The sequence below is a fragment of the Daucus carota genome, chromosome 1 (assembly GCF_001625215.2).
Source record: "Daucus carota subsp. sativus chromosome 1, DH1 v3.0, whole genome shotgun sequence".
In the NCBI taxonomy this organism is placed as follows: domain Eukaryota; kingdom Viridiplantae; phylum Streptophyta; class Magnoliopsida; order Apiales; family Apiaceae; genus Daucus; species Daucus carota.
In genome coordinates this window covers 40,425,187-40,439,958 of record NC_030381.2, presented here as the reverse complement: position 1 = coordinate 40,439,958, position 14,772 = coordinate 40,425,187, and the positions used below count along the sequence as shown (strand labels likewise).

Sequence of the window (14,772 nt, the reverse complement as noted above, 5' to 3'; positions counted from 1 at the left end):
AAGAAAGCTACTTCTCAACTTTGAACCCTCAAACCCTAGTATATTTAATCTCATTCCCAGTTGACCTTCAAAGAGGTTATCCATACACAATTATATCTCTCGACAATCGAGTTGCCTCCACAACCAGTCACCATAGGTACACAACACTAGAAACAAACTCTTATGTCTTCACTACTGATTCACACACGTGTCACCTATCATTCACCCACGTGCCAGAACTGTGCCCAAAAATTCACTTCACCAACTTCTCTGGAAGTTAGAAACCAAGTTGTCACAACTCACAAGGCTGGAGTAGCTCGCCTAAATATTTTGCCAGCGCTCTCAACAACAAACTCCCATATATACTTCAAAAATAGAGAAAACCACAAATCTTTCTATGAATCAGAAATAATGAAAAATAAAACCACACTTTTGACAATGGCCCAAAAATATCACAATCCAAAACGAGGGTCCAAATTACCAATACGAATTCCCAACATATGTATCAGGTAAAGGAGGAACATCATTCTCAACATGTGAATGTGAGAGTCACACCTCCTTGCAGAAAAAGTGTTCATAAGAACTCGTCTAATCAGGTATGTGTATAACCAAGAACTTCACAAGATATGCAGTCCAGACACAATTTATCACCTTCGAAGATGCTACACTTTCTAAGAGCAAATCCTATACAGTAAAAAGGGGCAACACCTATACAAACCTTAAACTAAATTAACATTTATCACAATACCCGATTAGTAAAAATTAAAAAAAGTAAAGAACAAGGGTATATCAAACACATCCGAATCCATTTATTCATTAAAACAACATTATACAACATCCCATCCATTCAAAGTGATATCTATCCAAAGACAGCACATTTAACATTCATAATCCACCATCAAATACAATACCAATCACCAAAAGAAGAAGAGAAACAGAGACACACAGATATGTATATATAATTAAGACACAACACGGCCAACAACAGGGTACTTAGCTTCAAACTTCTTCTCCCAATCAGCAAGAACACCCAATTCTTTGTCAGTGAGACCATCAACAGAGGCAATAACATCTTCTTCATTTTTGCTCATTTTAGCAAGAGCCCTCGTAGCATCTTTGCCGGCAAACATGGAGTAAGAACCGCCGGGACCGTAGAAAGAATTGCCGGTAGTGACATCGAAGATACGACCCTTTATAGCTACGTAAATGGGTTTTGATGGGTCTGTGCCATTGTATTGATTAAGCTGCTGAATTGAGATCTCCATTGCTTCTTTGCTCTCCTTTTTTTTCTTCTTTTTCTTCTAATGATACGGATAGATATGTGTGAGTGTACTGTTTTACGGATCATATTCAACTTTTGTAAGCGTACAGCAACTTGAATGGTGGTGTGCTTTGTGTTGCTGCCCATAATTCAGCGTTAAAAAAGCCTCAAAATACAGCTTATTTTCCAAATATATTTTAATTATAATATTAAATATAAAAAGAGTTTTTTGAAAAATATATTGTTTTCTCCGTTTTGCTCTTGATTAATCGAAAAATGATACCAAATCTCACAAATTCTGAAAATAATGCCAAAGAGTAACAGAATTGAAAAAAATGACCCCCAATAATGTCAAGAATAACAAAGTTGGAATGAGAAAAAACATTGGATTATATAGAGTTTTGGTGTTTTAATCCCGTCAAAAAACTATATTAGGATTAACCTAACAAAAAGCGTGCTTGTTCTTTTAAACCTAACTGAACGCTACACAATATAACAAAAAGCGTGCTTGTTTTTTTAAACCTAACAGAACGCTACACAATATAGCGTTTTTTATAAATATTCAAAACACAGCACGATGTAGCGTTCGTAAAAGTTTTTCTATTTTTTCTTGAAATACAAAATTGCCTGCAATCATAGATAATAGAAATCAATTCCAAATACAAATTTAAAATCTAATTTAATTTAAAAAGTCTTTTCTAATTTTTTTTCATGTATACACACTATCAAATTTAGTTTCCGTTAAATTATCGATTTTCATTGGTTAGACATTTTTATGCATGTTAAATACTAAATTTCATAACATAAAAATTAAATAATAAATTTCAATTTCTTAAATCTAATTTTCAATATGAAAAGCTAAACTCTAAAACTTGTTATGTCAAAATTAAAATCCAAATCATGAATTCTTAAATTTAGAATCGAAATAAAAAAAATTATTCTTTTAGCTGTATTTGACTACAAGTTACAATTAGTTAAATTTATAATCACAAATTCTCTTTTTTTTTTAAAAAATCAGAATCAGAATATAGTAAAAAAAATTAAAAAAAGATAAAGTGATATTTTTATAAATATTTAATGTAATATTGATTATTTTATATAACTTTAAATACCTCCATTTATTATGGACAATGTGCCTTTTCAACTACGAACAAAAATGCTTTTTTCAAATACTAAAGAGAAAAAAATACAATTATACGCAGAGGTGTTTGAAAAAGAGTATTTGCAACAAAACAATGTTTAAAGGAAGACAAGACAGACCATTTCAGTGAAACCTCTTGAAGGCTGCCATTGTATTCTTTTCTTCTTATTTCTGTTGCATACTTACTTTGAGATCAACAAGTTCATTTGCTCACAACAAGGTACTTTTATAGTTAAGTGTTTGGTTCATATGGGCACACAAATCTTCATTCAATAAATTACTGCAACACTTTGAATACCTTTTACTCAACATTTCTTGAGGAGGGCTGTTGACTTTTATACATAACTTGGTTAGAAGCAAAGGCCTCTGCAAATTTTCAAGATCTGTGACAAGTCTGTTTTTTTGTTTCAAGATCCCATTTTTTAGTTTTAGTTGACTTTGTTGACTTACTGTTTCATCATACTTATCATCATTGGCTTTTTGTGATAAATTTGACTCAATATCATCACCTCCTTACCCTTAACTGTATTTACACTTGTGTATATATTGTAGCAAAGGTCAAGAATTCAGTTAAGATGTTGTAACACTTGTGAGGATACTTGTTAACTTTGAAGTGGACTAGTTTGTGAGCAAGTGATGGTGGAGGAAGAACTTCCAATTTCGAGTGAGGCTGAGGAAGTTCAACATTATGAGCCCAAGAAAGGGATCAGTGGTTGTTTCTGGGGACCAATTAATTGGTTTCGGGTGCTTTGTGTGGAAATGCATTGGAGTTTTGTTTTCGGGGTTTTGATGGTGTATGGAGTTAGTCAAGGACTTGGAGGAGCGCTTGCTCGGGTAGGCACAGAGTATTATATGAAGGATGTGCAGAAAGTTCAGCCTTCTGAAGCACAAGTTTACTCCGGAATCACTAATATTCCTTGGTTAGTCAAGCCTCTATGGGGCCTTCTTACAGATGTTGTACCGGTTTTTGGGTACCGTAGAAGGCCTTATTTTATATTTGCAGGTAAGTATTGATAAAATTGTGTTTTAGCATCAGTTCAGTTAGTTTTTATAAAACTTGATTAATGTACTGAATTGTTTTCATTGATTCTGCTGAACAAGTAAGCTACTGATAACTACAATCCTCTGTTGTCCTTGTCCATTATACAGAATTTTTGTAATGGTTTTAATATCAAAGTGGTTATTGAACTGAAGGTCATATATCATTTTACTCATAGATTTTGATCTTAATGGGGCATTTGAATCACATAAGTCATAATATATATATCAGTACCTCCAAATATGTGTCCAAATATGTGCTCGGGTAGTAACAATAATATTTATTGAGTTCTACACATTTTTCTCGAATGTTATCACAACCAAGTAAAAAGTTGTGGATTCTAGTATTTTAGATGATATATTTAAATTTAAAAAAATATTTATTATTTATTTTTAGTATCGTTGTTATTTTCTTTGTTTTAATAAAAAATAAATAGTAAATATCTTTTGTAAAATCTAGCAATATATTATTTGGATTAGAATTCACAGCTTTTTACTTGATAGTGATAAAATTTAAAAAAATGTGTAGAATTCAAAAAAATATTATTTTTACTCTATAAACACATATTGAGGCACTTGTTTGATATTTATTATGACTTTAGTGAATTCAAATGAAACGATGAGAAAAGTAATATATGACCTCTATTTTAGTGACCACTTTGATATTTAACCTCTTAAGTAATTATGAGGCACTACAAGTTTAGAACTAATATTGTAGATATGTACATATGCATTTATTCTGGGCAATATATAAAATTAGAGTTGAATTCGAAATCAAAAAGTTATTTGGTTCACAGCTGCTGTATCTTTTTGAACAGATTATGTGACCAATGTTAAACAAAGTAATTTAGTGGCATACGAAAAGGCAGAAAAAGGAAAAATAAAGAAGTTGATTCAGAACAATAGGATACATATAGGAAAAAACATAAAGCTTATTGGTCTAATGAAGACCATGAACCAGATTAGTATTTTAGTTGCTATATGTTATACCATGTTTGTTTTCCTTCTGTTGACAGTTTGTCAATGCAATAGGCGTGTAGTAGCCCTTCAGCGGAGTAACGTTGATAACTAGGTATATAGTTAACAAAAAAGAGTATTATCACTATAGTTTCAGAAAGGTTATCAATGTATTTGACATTCAAGAATAAGTTAGACAAAGTGGTCTTATAGAGGGCTTTTAGCGCCATTTAACTAAACTTCTTATTTGTATAGCTTTTTTATTCTTGCTTGTTTTCAAGAATACATTTTTTTTTTTGGGAAAGTGAAATATGTCACATAAAGATGCAGCAATACCTCAAAATTATCAAAAAGAAGAAAAAGATGACCAAGGCCTAGCAAATGAACTTCCATGTATTAAGAAACTTCAAACATCGTATAAAATTATGTGTTTCATGGCTGCTTTTACCGTGGGCTTGTGTAGACACTTAACAAGGCTAATGTGCCTGAGGTTTGAATCGACCTGATGTTGTTAACACTGAAACTTTAAAAACATTTTTCCCAATGATGCCATCTATCTGTGCCTCATAAAAAAACTCAACTGCAATGTCCTCATATGCCTCAAAATGAAGCTGGTTATCACGATTCGGATTGCTTAACAAGAGTCTATATCCATCTGACAAACTTGTTCTTAGTTTAAGTCATCTTTAAAAATACTCAATTTGCTCCTCTCTTTTCTTATTTGGCAAGTTTACTCTTCTTCTTCCTGCTCCTTTTTCAACTTATATTCCAATTGGGTTAAATATCAAAATGGTCACTGAAGTGGAGGTCATATATCACTTTGCTCACTAATTTTATTGGGGTCTCATTTCAATCATTAAAGTCACAGTAAATATCAATCAACTACCTCAAAATTTCAGTTCAAGGTGTAAAAATATTATTTAGAGAGTTTGACACATTATTTTTGAATACTACCACAACCAATTGAAAGGTTATGACTTATAATATTTATGACAATATATTTAGATTTTATCAATTTTATTTGGTATTTATTTTTAATTAAAACAAAAAAATGTATTAATATAATAAAAAAATAAATAGTAAATAAAATTTAAAAAATCTAAATATATTATCATAAATAGTAGAAGTCATAACCTTTTACTTGGTTGTGGTAGTATTCAAAAATAATGTGTCAAACTCTATAAATAATATTTTTTACTCCTTGAACTGAAATTTGGAGGTACTTGATTGATATTTATTGTGACTTTAATGATTGAAATGAGACCCTGATAAGATTAGTGAGCAAAGTGATATATTACCTCCACTTCAGTGACCACTTTGATATTTAGCCCTATTCCAATTTAACCATAATTCTGCTCATCTCTAATGTAGTGTATTTAACTTGTCCATCGTATAGCGTCCAGTGGCATCACATGTCCTAGATATCATCATGCTTTTGTTTACCATCGTCCGCACCAATATAGAACTTAACTTCATTCATCGCTTCATCTAAAAATAGTATGACTAACCTTTATGAGTGAAAATTATGATTTTTTTAAACAATGCAACAAGATTTATTTTAGTCTGAAGTCAAGTGAATAATGTCAATCTCAATTTTAGGGAATGCCATGATATGCAAACACAGTAGTAGGACCCACTTATCCAGATTTCCTACCAAGGAACTTCAAAGTACAAATACTTTATGCTGGAACATTATTTATATTCATAGGCAATAGCTAGCTCCAACTACAGCTAGGAGATTGGCCATAAATTTTACTATAAAGTATTACCATATCTTCATATTGTTCTCTTTCAGTTTGCTTTCTCATGGAAATGCTCACAAATGGTGCATATTACGTTTTTGCATAATTTTTAAGTTGTGCTATCATTTTCTTAGCTGAATTTATAAACTAATATGTTGCTTTATATTATTTTCAGGCATTTTTGGCCTTATTTCCATGCTCTTTCTATCATTGCACAAAAGCCTGCATATTGCATTTGCACTACTGTCTTTATTAGTAGGGAGTACTGGGGTTGCAATAGCCGATGTGACCATTGATGCTTGTGTGGCTCAGAAAAGTGGCAGTCATCCTTCGTTTGCTGCTGACATGCAAAGCTTATGCTCCCTGAGTACTTCAATTGGAGCTTTAGTAGGATTCTCTATAAGCGGGATATTTGTTCACTTAATTGGGCCAAGGGTTTGTGCTACTTTTTTAGTTTGACATATAAAAGTATATTGGTGTTATTTGGATTCCTGTATATAGAATGTCTTATATTTTCTTGTGCAACAGGGGGTCTATGGATTGTTAACCATCCCAGCAGGTCTTCTACTAGTTGTTGGCTTTGTGCTCAAGGAACCCCCTATACATAACTTCGCATATGGACAGGTACATTGCCTCTCATTATATATAACTTTTCATCTTTTGAAACTTAAAATTATCCCCTCTGTGTTTTTTTTTGTTCCGAATTTATGATATTCACTTTATAATCAGGTACATGTAAAATTTCAAGATGCAGCTAGTTCCATGTGGAACACACTAAAATACCCTGATGTATGGAGACCATGTTTATATATGTATTTATCCTTCGCATTGAGTTTGAACATATATGAAGGCATGTTCTACTGGTACACTGATTCAAAGGATGGCCCAACTTTCTCAAAGGTTATTAAGCTTCTGTCTATAAATTCGATTTACATTTGCCTGACACATCATTAAAATAATTTGAGGCGCTAAGGTGCATCCCTATTATTCAAGACCAACTATGATATTTATGATCATGAGAAAGATGAGCGAAGTTTACTTGATTAAAACATAAGTAAGGATTGAGATATGTACAGCTTACAGTAAATTTGTCCTTGTGACAAAAATAAATACCTTCACAGGAATTTAACTATGAGAAAGTGTCTGAGATCATTGATGTGTCATGTCACCAAGTACATGATTGCCAATTCTTGTTGGCAGAAGGGTAAAAGATTGTTTGATGCACAATATGATGCTTAGCTTCTTATATGTTATATTCTGATATTTTTATGTTAAGCTTCTTCTATGTTGTATTCTAATTCTATGTTACATTCTGTTTTTTTTTATAGTTAAAAGAGTATATGTAACACCGTGCCTTATCTGTTGATTAACTTTATTTAGGAGGCAATTGGTTACATGCTCTCAATTGGCTCGGTGGGATCTCTTCTTGGGGCCTTTATGTATCAGTATGGTCTTAAAGATCATCCATTCAGAAATATACTCTTCTGGGCTCAATTAGTACTTGGTCTGTCAGGGATGCTTGATTTCGTTCTCGTTTTACGGCTAAACTTAAAATTCGGAATTCCTGACTACTTATTTGCTGTGATTGACGAAAGTATCTACCGAATGACTGCCACACTAAAATGGATGCCTCTTCTTGTCCTAAGCTCAAAGCTTTGTCCCCCTGGGATTGAAGGCACTTTCTTTGCCTTGCTCATGTCTATTGACAATGCTGGACTTTTTTCATCGACATGGGGAGGAGGATTGTTACTTCATCTTATGAATGTTACGAGAACTCGCTTTGATAATCTTTGGCTGGCTATTTTAATACGAAACGTCCTAAGATTAGCTCCACTCACTCTGCTATTTTTGGTATCAAGGGGTGATCCAGCTTCATCGATTCTTCCAAATGAACCACACGATGCAAAAGCAGTCGAGGATGTTCCCGACTCGAAGGATATTGAACTTGTCTCCCTTGTTAACAGTGCAGATGGTCGTTAGACTCTTATATTGCTATCATGGGGGAAAGAAATCACGGTCCTGTATACGTTGAGGTCATGACCACCTTAGCCAAAAGTTCATAATGAATTAAACCTAAATTGTTTTACAGGTTATAGCTTCTGCTCCCATAAAATTACTTAGGGAGTACAGATGTCAATTGTTGTAGATGTCATTGCACTGTTACTGTACACAATTTTTTCAACAGAAGAGTTACATAGAATCAGCTTAGAATTACTATTTAGATGTAAATCCTGATTAAAGCGTACCTGTAGAAGGAATGTCAAATTTTCAGCATTCGTATCAATGTTGTAGTATATGTTGGATAATTTGTTATTGTAACGATTATAATTTGACAATGTTACAACATATATGTGTATTGGTTGTTGAAGAGTATAAGATCCTTCTGAGCCTTTTTCTCTGTGAACATAGTATCAGAGCTCGATCTTGAAGTATTGTTTTATTTAAATGTTGAGTGTTGAAAATTATAAGATCTGCGGGGCTCAATTTGGTTACTTGACATTTGTTTCATATGAGAAGGGGTAGGTTTTGTTTCATGTGAACATCGTAGCTAAAGAAGTGAAAGTGTTGTCGATGATACTGATTTTATTGTGGGCACAAGTTGTATCCAATGCTAAATATTTTCATTATATTCTTTGCAGTGACACTTATTGAAGGCTGCCCAGCCTGCCCTTTTTTCTTCTTGTTGTTTTTGTGTATTTTTAGTTGTAGGTGTTTAGTTCATGTGGATACCCTAATGTGCATTCCAAAATATAACTGCAACACTTTGAATGAATTTTACTGATAGGTGGGAGGGTTGACTTCTGATTTCAACTTGGTTAGATGAAGAGCTCAAACTTTTAAGATCTGAGAAAAGCCTGCAATTCAGTTTCAAGATCATACATTAGTCTGAGTTGACTTTCTTGTTTCTTGCTACTAACTTCACATCAACTCTAGTTTATCTGAGTATGTATCATCACAATTATTACTACTTTTTGTAATCATTGTCACCCATTATCAGTGTTCTTTCTTCTCAGCCATATCTTCATATTTCTAGTATTGCAGCCAGTGATATCCCTCTTCTCTTCGTAACACGAGGTTCAAGGTTCGAGCATTAGTGGAGGCATGCATGTGTAAGAGACTAAGGGCTCTTATCAAAAAAGTGCTTGATGTAGATATATGTATGCTATTATCATTTTCACATGTTGTAAGATTTTTGGGGAATGATAATCTGGGTCAATTTTTTTTCAAAAAGCATCTGGAGTAAGTAATGGTGGAGGAAGAACTTCAAATATCAAGTGAGGCAGAGGAAGTTCAACATTATGAATCCAATAAAGGGCCGAGTGCCGGTTTCTGGGGGCCAATTAATTGGTTTAGAATGCTTGTCACTGAAATGCACTGGACGTTTGTTTTTGCAGTTTTGATGGTCTATGGAGTAAGTCAAGGACTCGGAGGAGCTCTTGCACGGGTAGGCACAGAGTATTATATGAAGGATGTGCAGAAAGTTCAGCCTTCTGAAGCACAAGTTTACTCTGGAATCACTAATATTCCTTGGCTTGTCAAACCTATATGGGGCCTTCTCACAGACGTTGTACCGGTTTTTGGGTATCGTAGAAGGCCTTATTTCATATTTGCAGGTACTAATTGATAAGTTGCATTATGTACAGAATTGTTTTGATTGATGATTTTACCGAACAATTAACAGTAATTATAATCTTCTCCTGTCCCTTGTACAAAATTTAGTAGAGCACTTAGCAAATGATCGGACTGAATAAGTTTAGAACTAACATCTAAGCAGGTTAGAAAATATCAATATATGCAAATTAATTTACTTGTTACTTTGTTCCTGATGAATTGGAGTGGATTTAAAGTTAAATAAGTAGGAAGCTTTTTGATGAAATGTGGCAATATTTACTTCTGTGTGTAGTTAAGAATTTGTAAAATAGTTGGAGTACCAGAGCTCAACCTCTTGGTATACCTGAGCTCTAATACTATATCCGATGACCAATCTTCCCAATATCTTCAGATATTAGGGGATGTCACAAAAGAAATTTTATAATATAAAAGATAATTATAATTATGTTTGGAGGAACAACTCAAAGGTACAACATGGCAAAGCTAGACATGAATTTAAGCCCTTGAAAGAGCAGTACCCATTGATGACTGGCCTAAAAGAGAAGCTCTGCAACCTCAATCTACCATAAATTTTAGTATTTATGTAGAATAGAATTCTTCTCAAATTTATTTCCATAGCAAGTATTCGAGCATCAAACATATGTTAGCTACATCACCTTATTATTTTTAATATCCTACATAAAATTAAACAAGTTTTACTCATTTCTGGTGCCTCCATTCTCAGTACTTGAGCCACTCTCACCACCAAAATAGCTGCTAACATTGACCCAAACTTCACTTTTCCTAGTCTGCAAGTTAGGCATTAAGTATCAGTATTTGCCAGTGGTAGTGTGATACTTACCCTTTAGAATAAAAAAAAAAGTGCGAGTGTAGGACACCTTGCAGTTGGATTTGGATATGGTGGCGGGGTGATGCAATTATAGAAGAACAAAGTTTGACGGCATAAGGACAAGGAAGAAATAAGAAAAGACAAGAAAAGAAAAGAGAAATTCATTGCAGTTGGTCGTGGCTTTCCAGTTCTTGATTACTTGTCAAATATTAGTATTCAATATGAAAAGAAAATTAAAGTTTCTTGGACAAATATAAACTGTTGTACGTTAGAATATATTTGTATACTAGAATTTTACCTTCATAAAATTGATAATTAAGGATTACCTGGACAAAGGAAAACGTAACTGTTATCAGTATGATTGCAGGATTGTCAATTTGTCATAGACACAGCAAGAAAAAAATAAACGTTGTTGTGATATGTGGAGGACATTTTGTACTGCTTAACTAAACTTCTTTGGTTGTATAGGTTTTCAATTTTCATATTGTATGAAAGTGCATTTTTTTCCTTTTGACAGTAATATATATAAAGCAGAATATATATATTATCAAAAATATAACCAACTTATAACGCTTACCAAATCCATTTTCAAATATTGAGCAACTTCATTTAATCAGGCTATAGGAATTTGCACAAGGTCGAAATGAGCCTTCATTTTGTCTTAACTGAAACTCTTATAACACCTTACTCGATGATGCAGTTATCTGCCCCTTGTCACCTCTTTGTGATGTCTTTAGATTGCCTTCATATGAAGTTGAAAACGAAGATCATAACTAACTCAAGTCTGCATCCAACTGCTAAACCTTTTTCTAATTTAAGTTATCAACACTTTGGATGAGTCAAAATAACTCTTGTCCTTCCTCTTCTCTCTGCTCCTCTTTTACTATATGTCTTCAATTAGCCTCTGTGACTCTGCTCATCTCCATCACGATGGAAGTAAATTGTGTCTATTGCGGATCATAGTTCTCCTAAATCATATCCTAAATATGATCATATTTGTGTTTATACTTCCCCACTCCAATATAGAATATTTACTTTGTTATTGCTATATCTAATAATAATATGACTAATCTAATATGAGTCTGGAAATTATGATCTGACACAATCTTAATATTACAGATGTCGTTATTTGTTAAACCATGAGCTGGACATCAAGCGCGCTTATCCAGCTTCCTTTCCTTTAATATTCTTAGTGCAAAACTATCTTAACCAGAACATTTTTTAGTTGTATAACTTGGTCCAACTACCTCTAGGCTCTAGGAGACAGAACATTAGTTTCCAGCTAGTATTGAATAATCATCATGTAGTCATATTGTTACCTTTTTTTCTCCACTAAAGTACTTAACATTTTGCATAATATTTGATTCAGGCTACCATATGTTTCTTAAACTAACATGTTGCTCCATGGTTTTTCCAGGCATTTTTGGTCTTGTCTCCATGCTCTTTCTATCGTTGCACAAAAACCTGCATATTCTATTTGCACTATTATCTTTATTAGTAGGAAGTGCTGGGGTTGCAATCGCTGATGTAACCATTGATGCTTGTGTCGCTCAGAAAAGTGGCAGCCATCCAGTTCTTGCTGCCGACATGCAAAGCTTATGCTCTCTAAGTGCTTCAATTGGAGCTTTAATAGGGTTTTCTTTAAGCGGAATATTTGTTCATTTAATTGGCCCAAGGGTTCGTGCAATTTCTATTTTGGTATATATACTAAATTAGCTTCTCCGATTAAAAAATATATGACTTTCTGAATCTTCATGTGCTACAGGGGGTTTACGGCTTGTTAACCATCCCAGCAGGGCTTCTGTTACTTGTTGGCTTTTTGCTAAAGGAACCACATACACCTAACTTTGCATATGGGCAGGTATTCAGCATCCGTTTTTTTATATATAGGCAAATGAACAAATATATATTTCTTTTTATCTATTAAACCTCGGCTTTGATTTAATCTTTTTTGTTGTCAGGTACGTCAAAAATTTCTAGATGCAGCTAGTTCAATGTGGAACACACTAATGTTACCAGAGGTGTGGAGACCATGCTTATATATGTATCTATCCTTTGCATTAAGCTTGAACATATATGAAGGCATGTTCTACTGGTACACTGATTCGAAAGATGGTCCATCTTTTTCTAAGGTATAAATTTTCAGATTCTCTTTCCATATCTGACAGACACATCCATACATAATTTGAAATGCTACAACACAGTTCTAGTTTCAGAGACCAGCCTGTATGATCATGAGAAAGAGGCCCATTTATTACTTAGTTAGTATAGAATCAAAAGATTATGATTTGTACACTAATCTCTAGTCCTTGTAACAAGAAAAATTAGATAACAACCCATGTCCAAGTTGTCTATGCATTAACCCATGTCAAACATTGCTGAATGCAAAATAATATGTTTAGCTTTTTTGAGCTTATATTATGGTAATTCATTATTAAAACACTCCATATAGCAAAATATAAATCAGTGCTAGACTTAATTTTGTTGATTTCCTTTCTACATATAGGAGGCAATTGGTTACATGCTCTCAATTGGTTCGGTGGGATCTCTTCTGGGCGCCACCTTGTATCAGTATAGTCTGAAAGATCATGCATTCAGGAGTTTACTCTTCTGGACTCAGTTAGTACTTGGTCTTTCAGGGATGCTTGATCTGTTTCTCGTCTTAAGGCTAAACTTAAAACTGGGAATCCCTGACTACGTATTTGCTGTCATTGATGAAAGCATCTACCAAATGACTGCAAAATTAAAATGGATGCCCCTTCTTGTCCTAAGTTCGCAGCTCTGTCCCTCCGGCATTGAAGGCACATTCTTTGCCTTGCTAATGTCTATTGACAATGCTGGCGTTTTCTCATCAACATGGGGAGGAGGGTTGTTACTCCATCTTACAAATGTCACGAGGACCCAATTTGACAATCTTTGGTTGGCCATTTTAATACGAAACGTACTAAGATTAGTTCCAATCTCTCTACTTTTTTTGGTAGGAGGGGGTGATCCAGCTTCATCTATTCTTCCAAGTGAAGAACAAGATGCAAAAGCAGTAGAGTATGTTCCAGACATCAAGGATATCGAACTGGTCTCCCTTGTTAAGAATGCAGAGGGTAGATACTAGATAGCAAAATACAACATTTATTCATGGAGGCAAAACTGCCCTCAGGCTGAGAATTTATAATCAACTCAGATGTTTCTTCCATACAGTTAAGTAGCTTCTAATTCATGTTCACAAGCTATAAATTTACTGAACTTCTTTCATGTTGAAATCCACCTGAAGTTCTTATATATAATTGCAAGTCCTAATTTGGGTTGCCTAATATATAGGGCTTACTCTCCACTGCAAACTAAATTAGCTTACAAACTAGAAACTATTCTCTGGATAATTTTTCATCACTGTTCTTAACTACAAAAATCACTCATTTGTATATCAGAAATCACTATTTTATATATGCAAAATCTGACAAATATAGATATATAAATACACATATATACAACGTATGTCATCATCATCTTCAATCATACTACATTTATGGAACTCCTATCATCATTATCAACCTCTTTCACTACTATCGCCGTCACTTACAATCATGATTCGCCTATCACCTTGTCATCTTAACTTGTTACTACTGATGACTATTTGACCATCATCACACATTTCATCCCGTCATTTGCTATCATCCTTATACAACTATAATTGATCATAACTATAATTGATTATCAATAATCACCCACTGATATCAATTATAAGTAAATTTTCTCAATTATTAAAATTAAAATCCGATGAATTTATGTATAAATAGTGATTAACAACATGGAAACTAATAATTTCTGTAGTTATAAACAGTGATCGAAGGAGTAGTTTCTAGTTTCTAAAATAACAGTCTGATAACACTCTCTTGTTTAACTGAAATAGAATTTGAGTTAATTTTTTATATTATAATAATGTTTATTTGATTACTTAATTATATCTCCAAGATATATTAATATTATAAAAATAAATTTTTAAATGATTAATAATTCAATTTTAATTAGTTTCAGAAAGAAAAAAAATGTTCGATTTTAAATATGTTTTGGAAGAATTAGGAAGGATCAACTCAAAAGAATTGTTTATTATTTATATGTGAGATGTGTTATTTATAAGCGAAAATTAATTTTTAATTTATGTGTTTGGATTATTTTTATTGATATTTATAACTTACATTATTATTATTATAATAAAAGA

The 14,772-nt window shown here is 33.2% G+C and overlaps 3 protein-coding genes across 4 annotated transcripts; 2 read left to right on the top strand and 1 right to left on the bottom strand.

The window, feature by feature from the left end:
- Window positions 1–766: 766 nt before the first annotated feature.
- LOC108193637 (probable steroid-binding protein 3) lies at window positions 767–1,322 on the bottom strand. The gene has a single exon (XM_017360381.2). The coding sequence runs from the start codon at window positions 1,242–1,244 to the stop codon at window positions 942–944; it is 303 nt and encodes a 100-aa protein (XP_017215870.1). The 5' UTR covers window positions 1,245–1,322; the 3' UTR covers window positions 767–941.
- A 1,117-nt stretch (window positions 1,323–2,439) lies between these two features.
- On the top strand, window positions 2,440–8,494 carry LOC108204228 (probable folate-biopterin transporter 2). Of its 2 annotated transcripts, none has more exons than XM_017373669.2 (6): window positions 2,440–2,601; window positions 2,939–3,384; window positions 6,294–6,553; window positions 6,647–6,742; window positions 6,848–7,018; window positions 7,499–8,494. In XM_017373669.2, the coding sequence occupies exons 2-6, from the start codon at window positions 3,018–3,020 to the stop codon at window positions 8,096–8,098; spliced, it is 1,494 nt and encodes a 497-aa protein (XP_017229158.1). In that variant the 5' UTR covers window positions 2,440–2,601; window positions 2,939–3,017; the 3' UTR covers window positions 8,099–8,494. The 2 variants fall into 2 exon arrangements, with proteins under 2 accessions (XP_017229158.1, XP_017229089.1); XM_017373600.2 differs by having other exon boundaries at window positions 2,442–2,601; window positions 2,934–3,384.
- Window positions 8,495–8,626: 132 nt separating this feature from the next.
- LOC108194063 (probable folate-biopterin transporter 2) lies at window positions 8,627–13,820 on the top strand. The gene is made up of 6 exons (XM_017360967.2): window positions 8,627–9,061; window positions 9,153–9,732; window positions 11,977–12,236; window positions 12,325–12,420; window positions 12,521–12,691; window positions 13,066–13,820. Exons 2-6 carry the CDS (start codon window positions 9,366–9,368, stop codon window positions 13,666–13,668), a joined length of 1,497 nt encoding a protein of 498 aa, XP_017216456.1. The 5' UTR covers window positions 8,627–9,061; window positions 9,153–9,365; the 3' UTR covers window positions 13,669–13,820.
- The last annotated feature ends 952 nt before the right edge of the window (window positions 13,821–14,772 follow it).

Excerpts from the sequence above, each read along its gene's own strand:
- LOC108194063 (XM_017360967.2), top strand. The coding sequence starts at position 9,366 with ATGGTGGAGGAAGAACTTCAAATATCAAGTGAGGCAGAGGAAGTTCAA. Across the intron at positions 12,237-12,324 it reads TTCATTTAATTGGCCCAAGG|GGGGTTTACGGCTTGTTAAC; the intron begins GTTCGTGCAATT and ends CATGTGCTACAG. Across the intron at positions 12,692-13,065 it reads ATGGTCCATCTTTTTCTAAG|GAGGCAATTGGTTACATGCT; the intron begins GTATAAATTTTC and ends TTCTACATATAG.
- LOC108204228 (XM_017373669.2), top strand. The coding sequence starts at position 3,018 with ATGGTGGAGGAAGAACTTCCAATTTCGAGTGAGGCTGAGGAAGTTCAA. Across the intron at positions 3,385-6,293 it reads GCCTTATTTTATATTTGCAG|GCATTTTTGGCCTTATTTCC; the intron begins GTAAGTATTGAT and ends TATTATTTTCAG. Across the intron at positions 7,019-7,498 it reads ATGGCCCAACTTTCTCAAAG|GAGGCAATTGGTTACATGCT; the intron begins GTTATTAAGCTT and ends AACTTTATTTAG.
- LOC108193637 (XM_017360381.2), bottom strand. The coding sequence starts at position 1,244 with ATGGAGATCTCAATTCAGCAGCTTAATCAATACAATGGCACAGACCCA.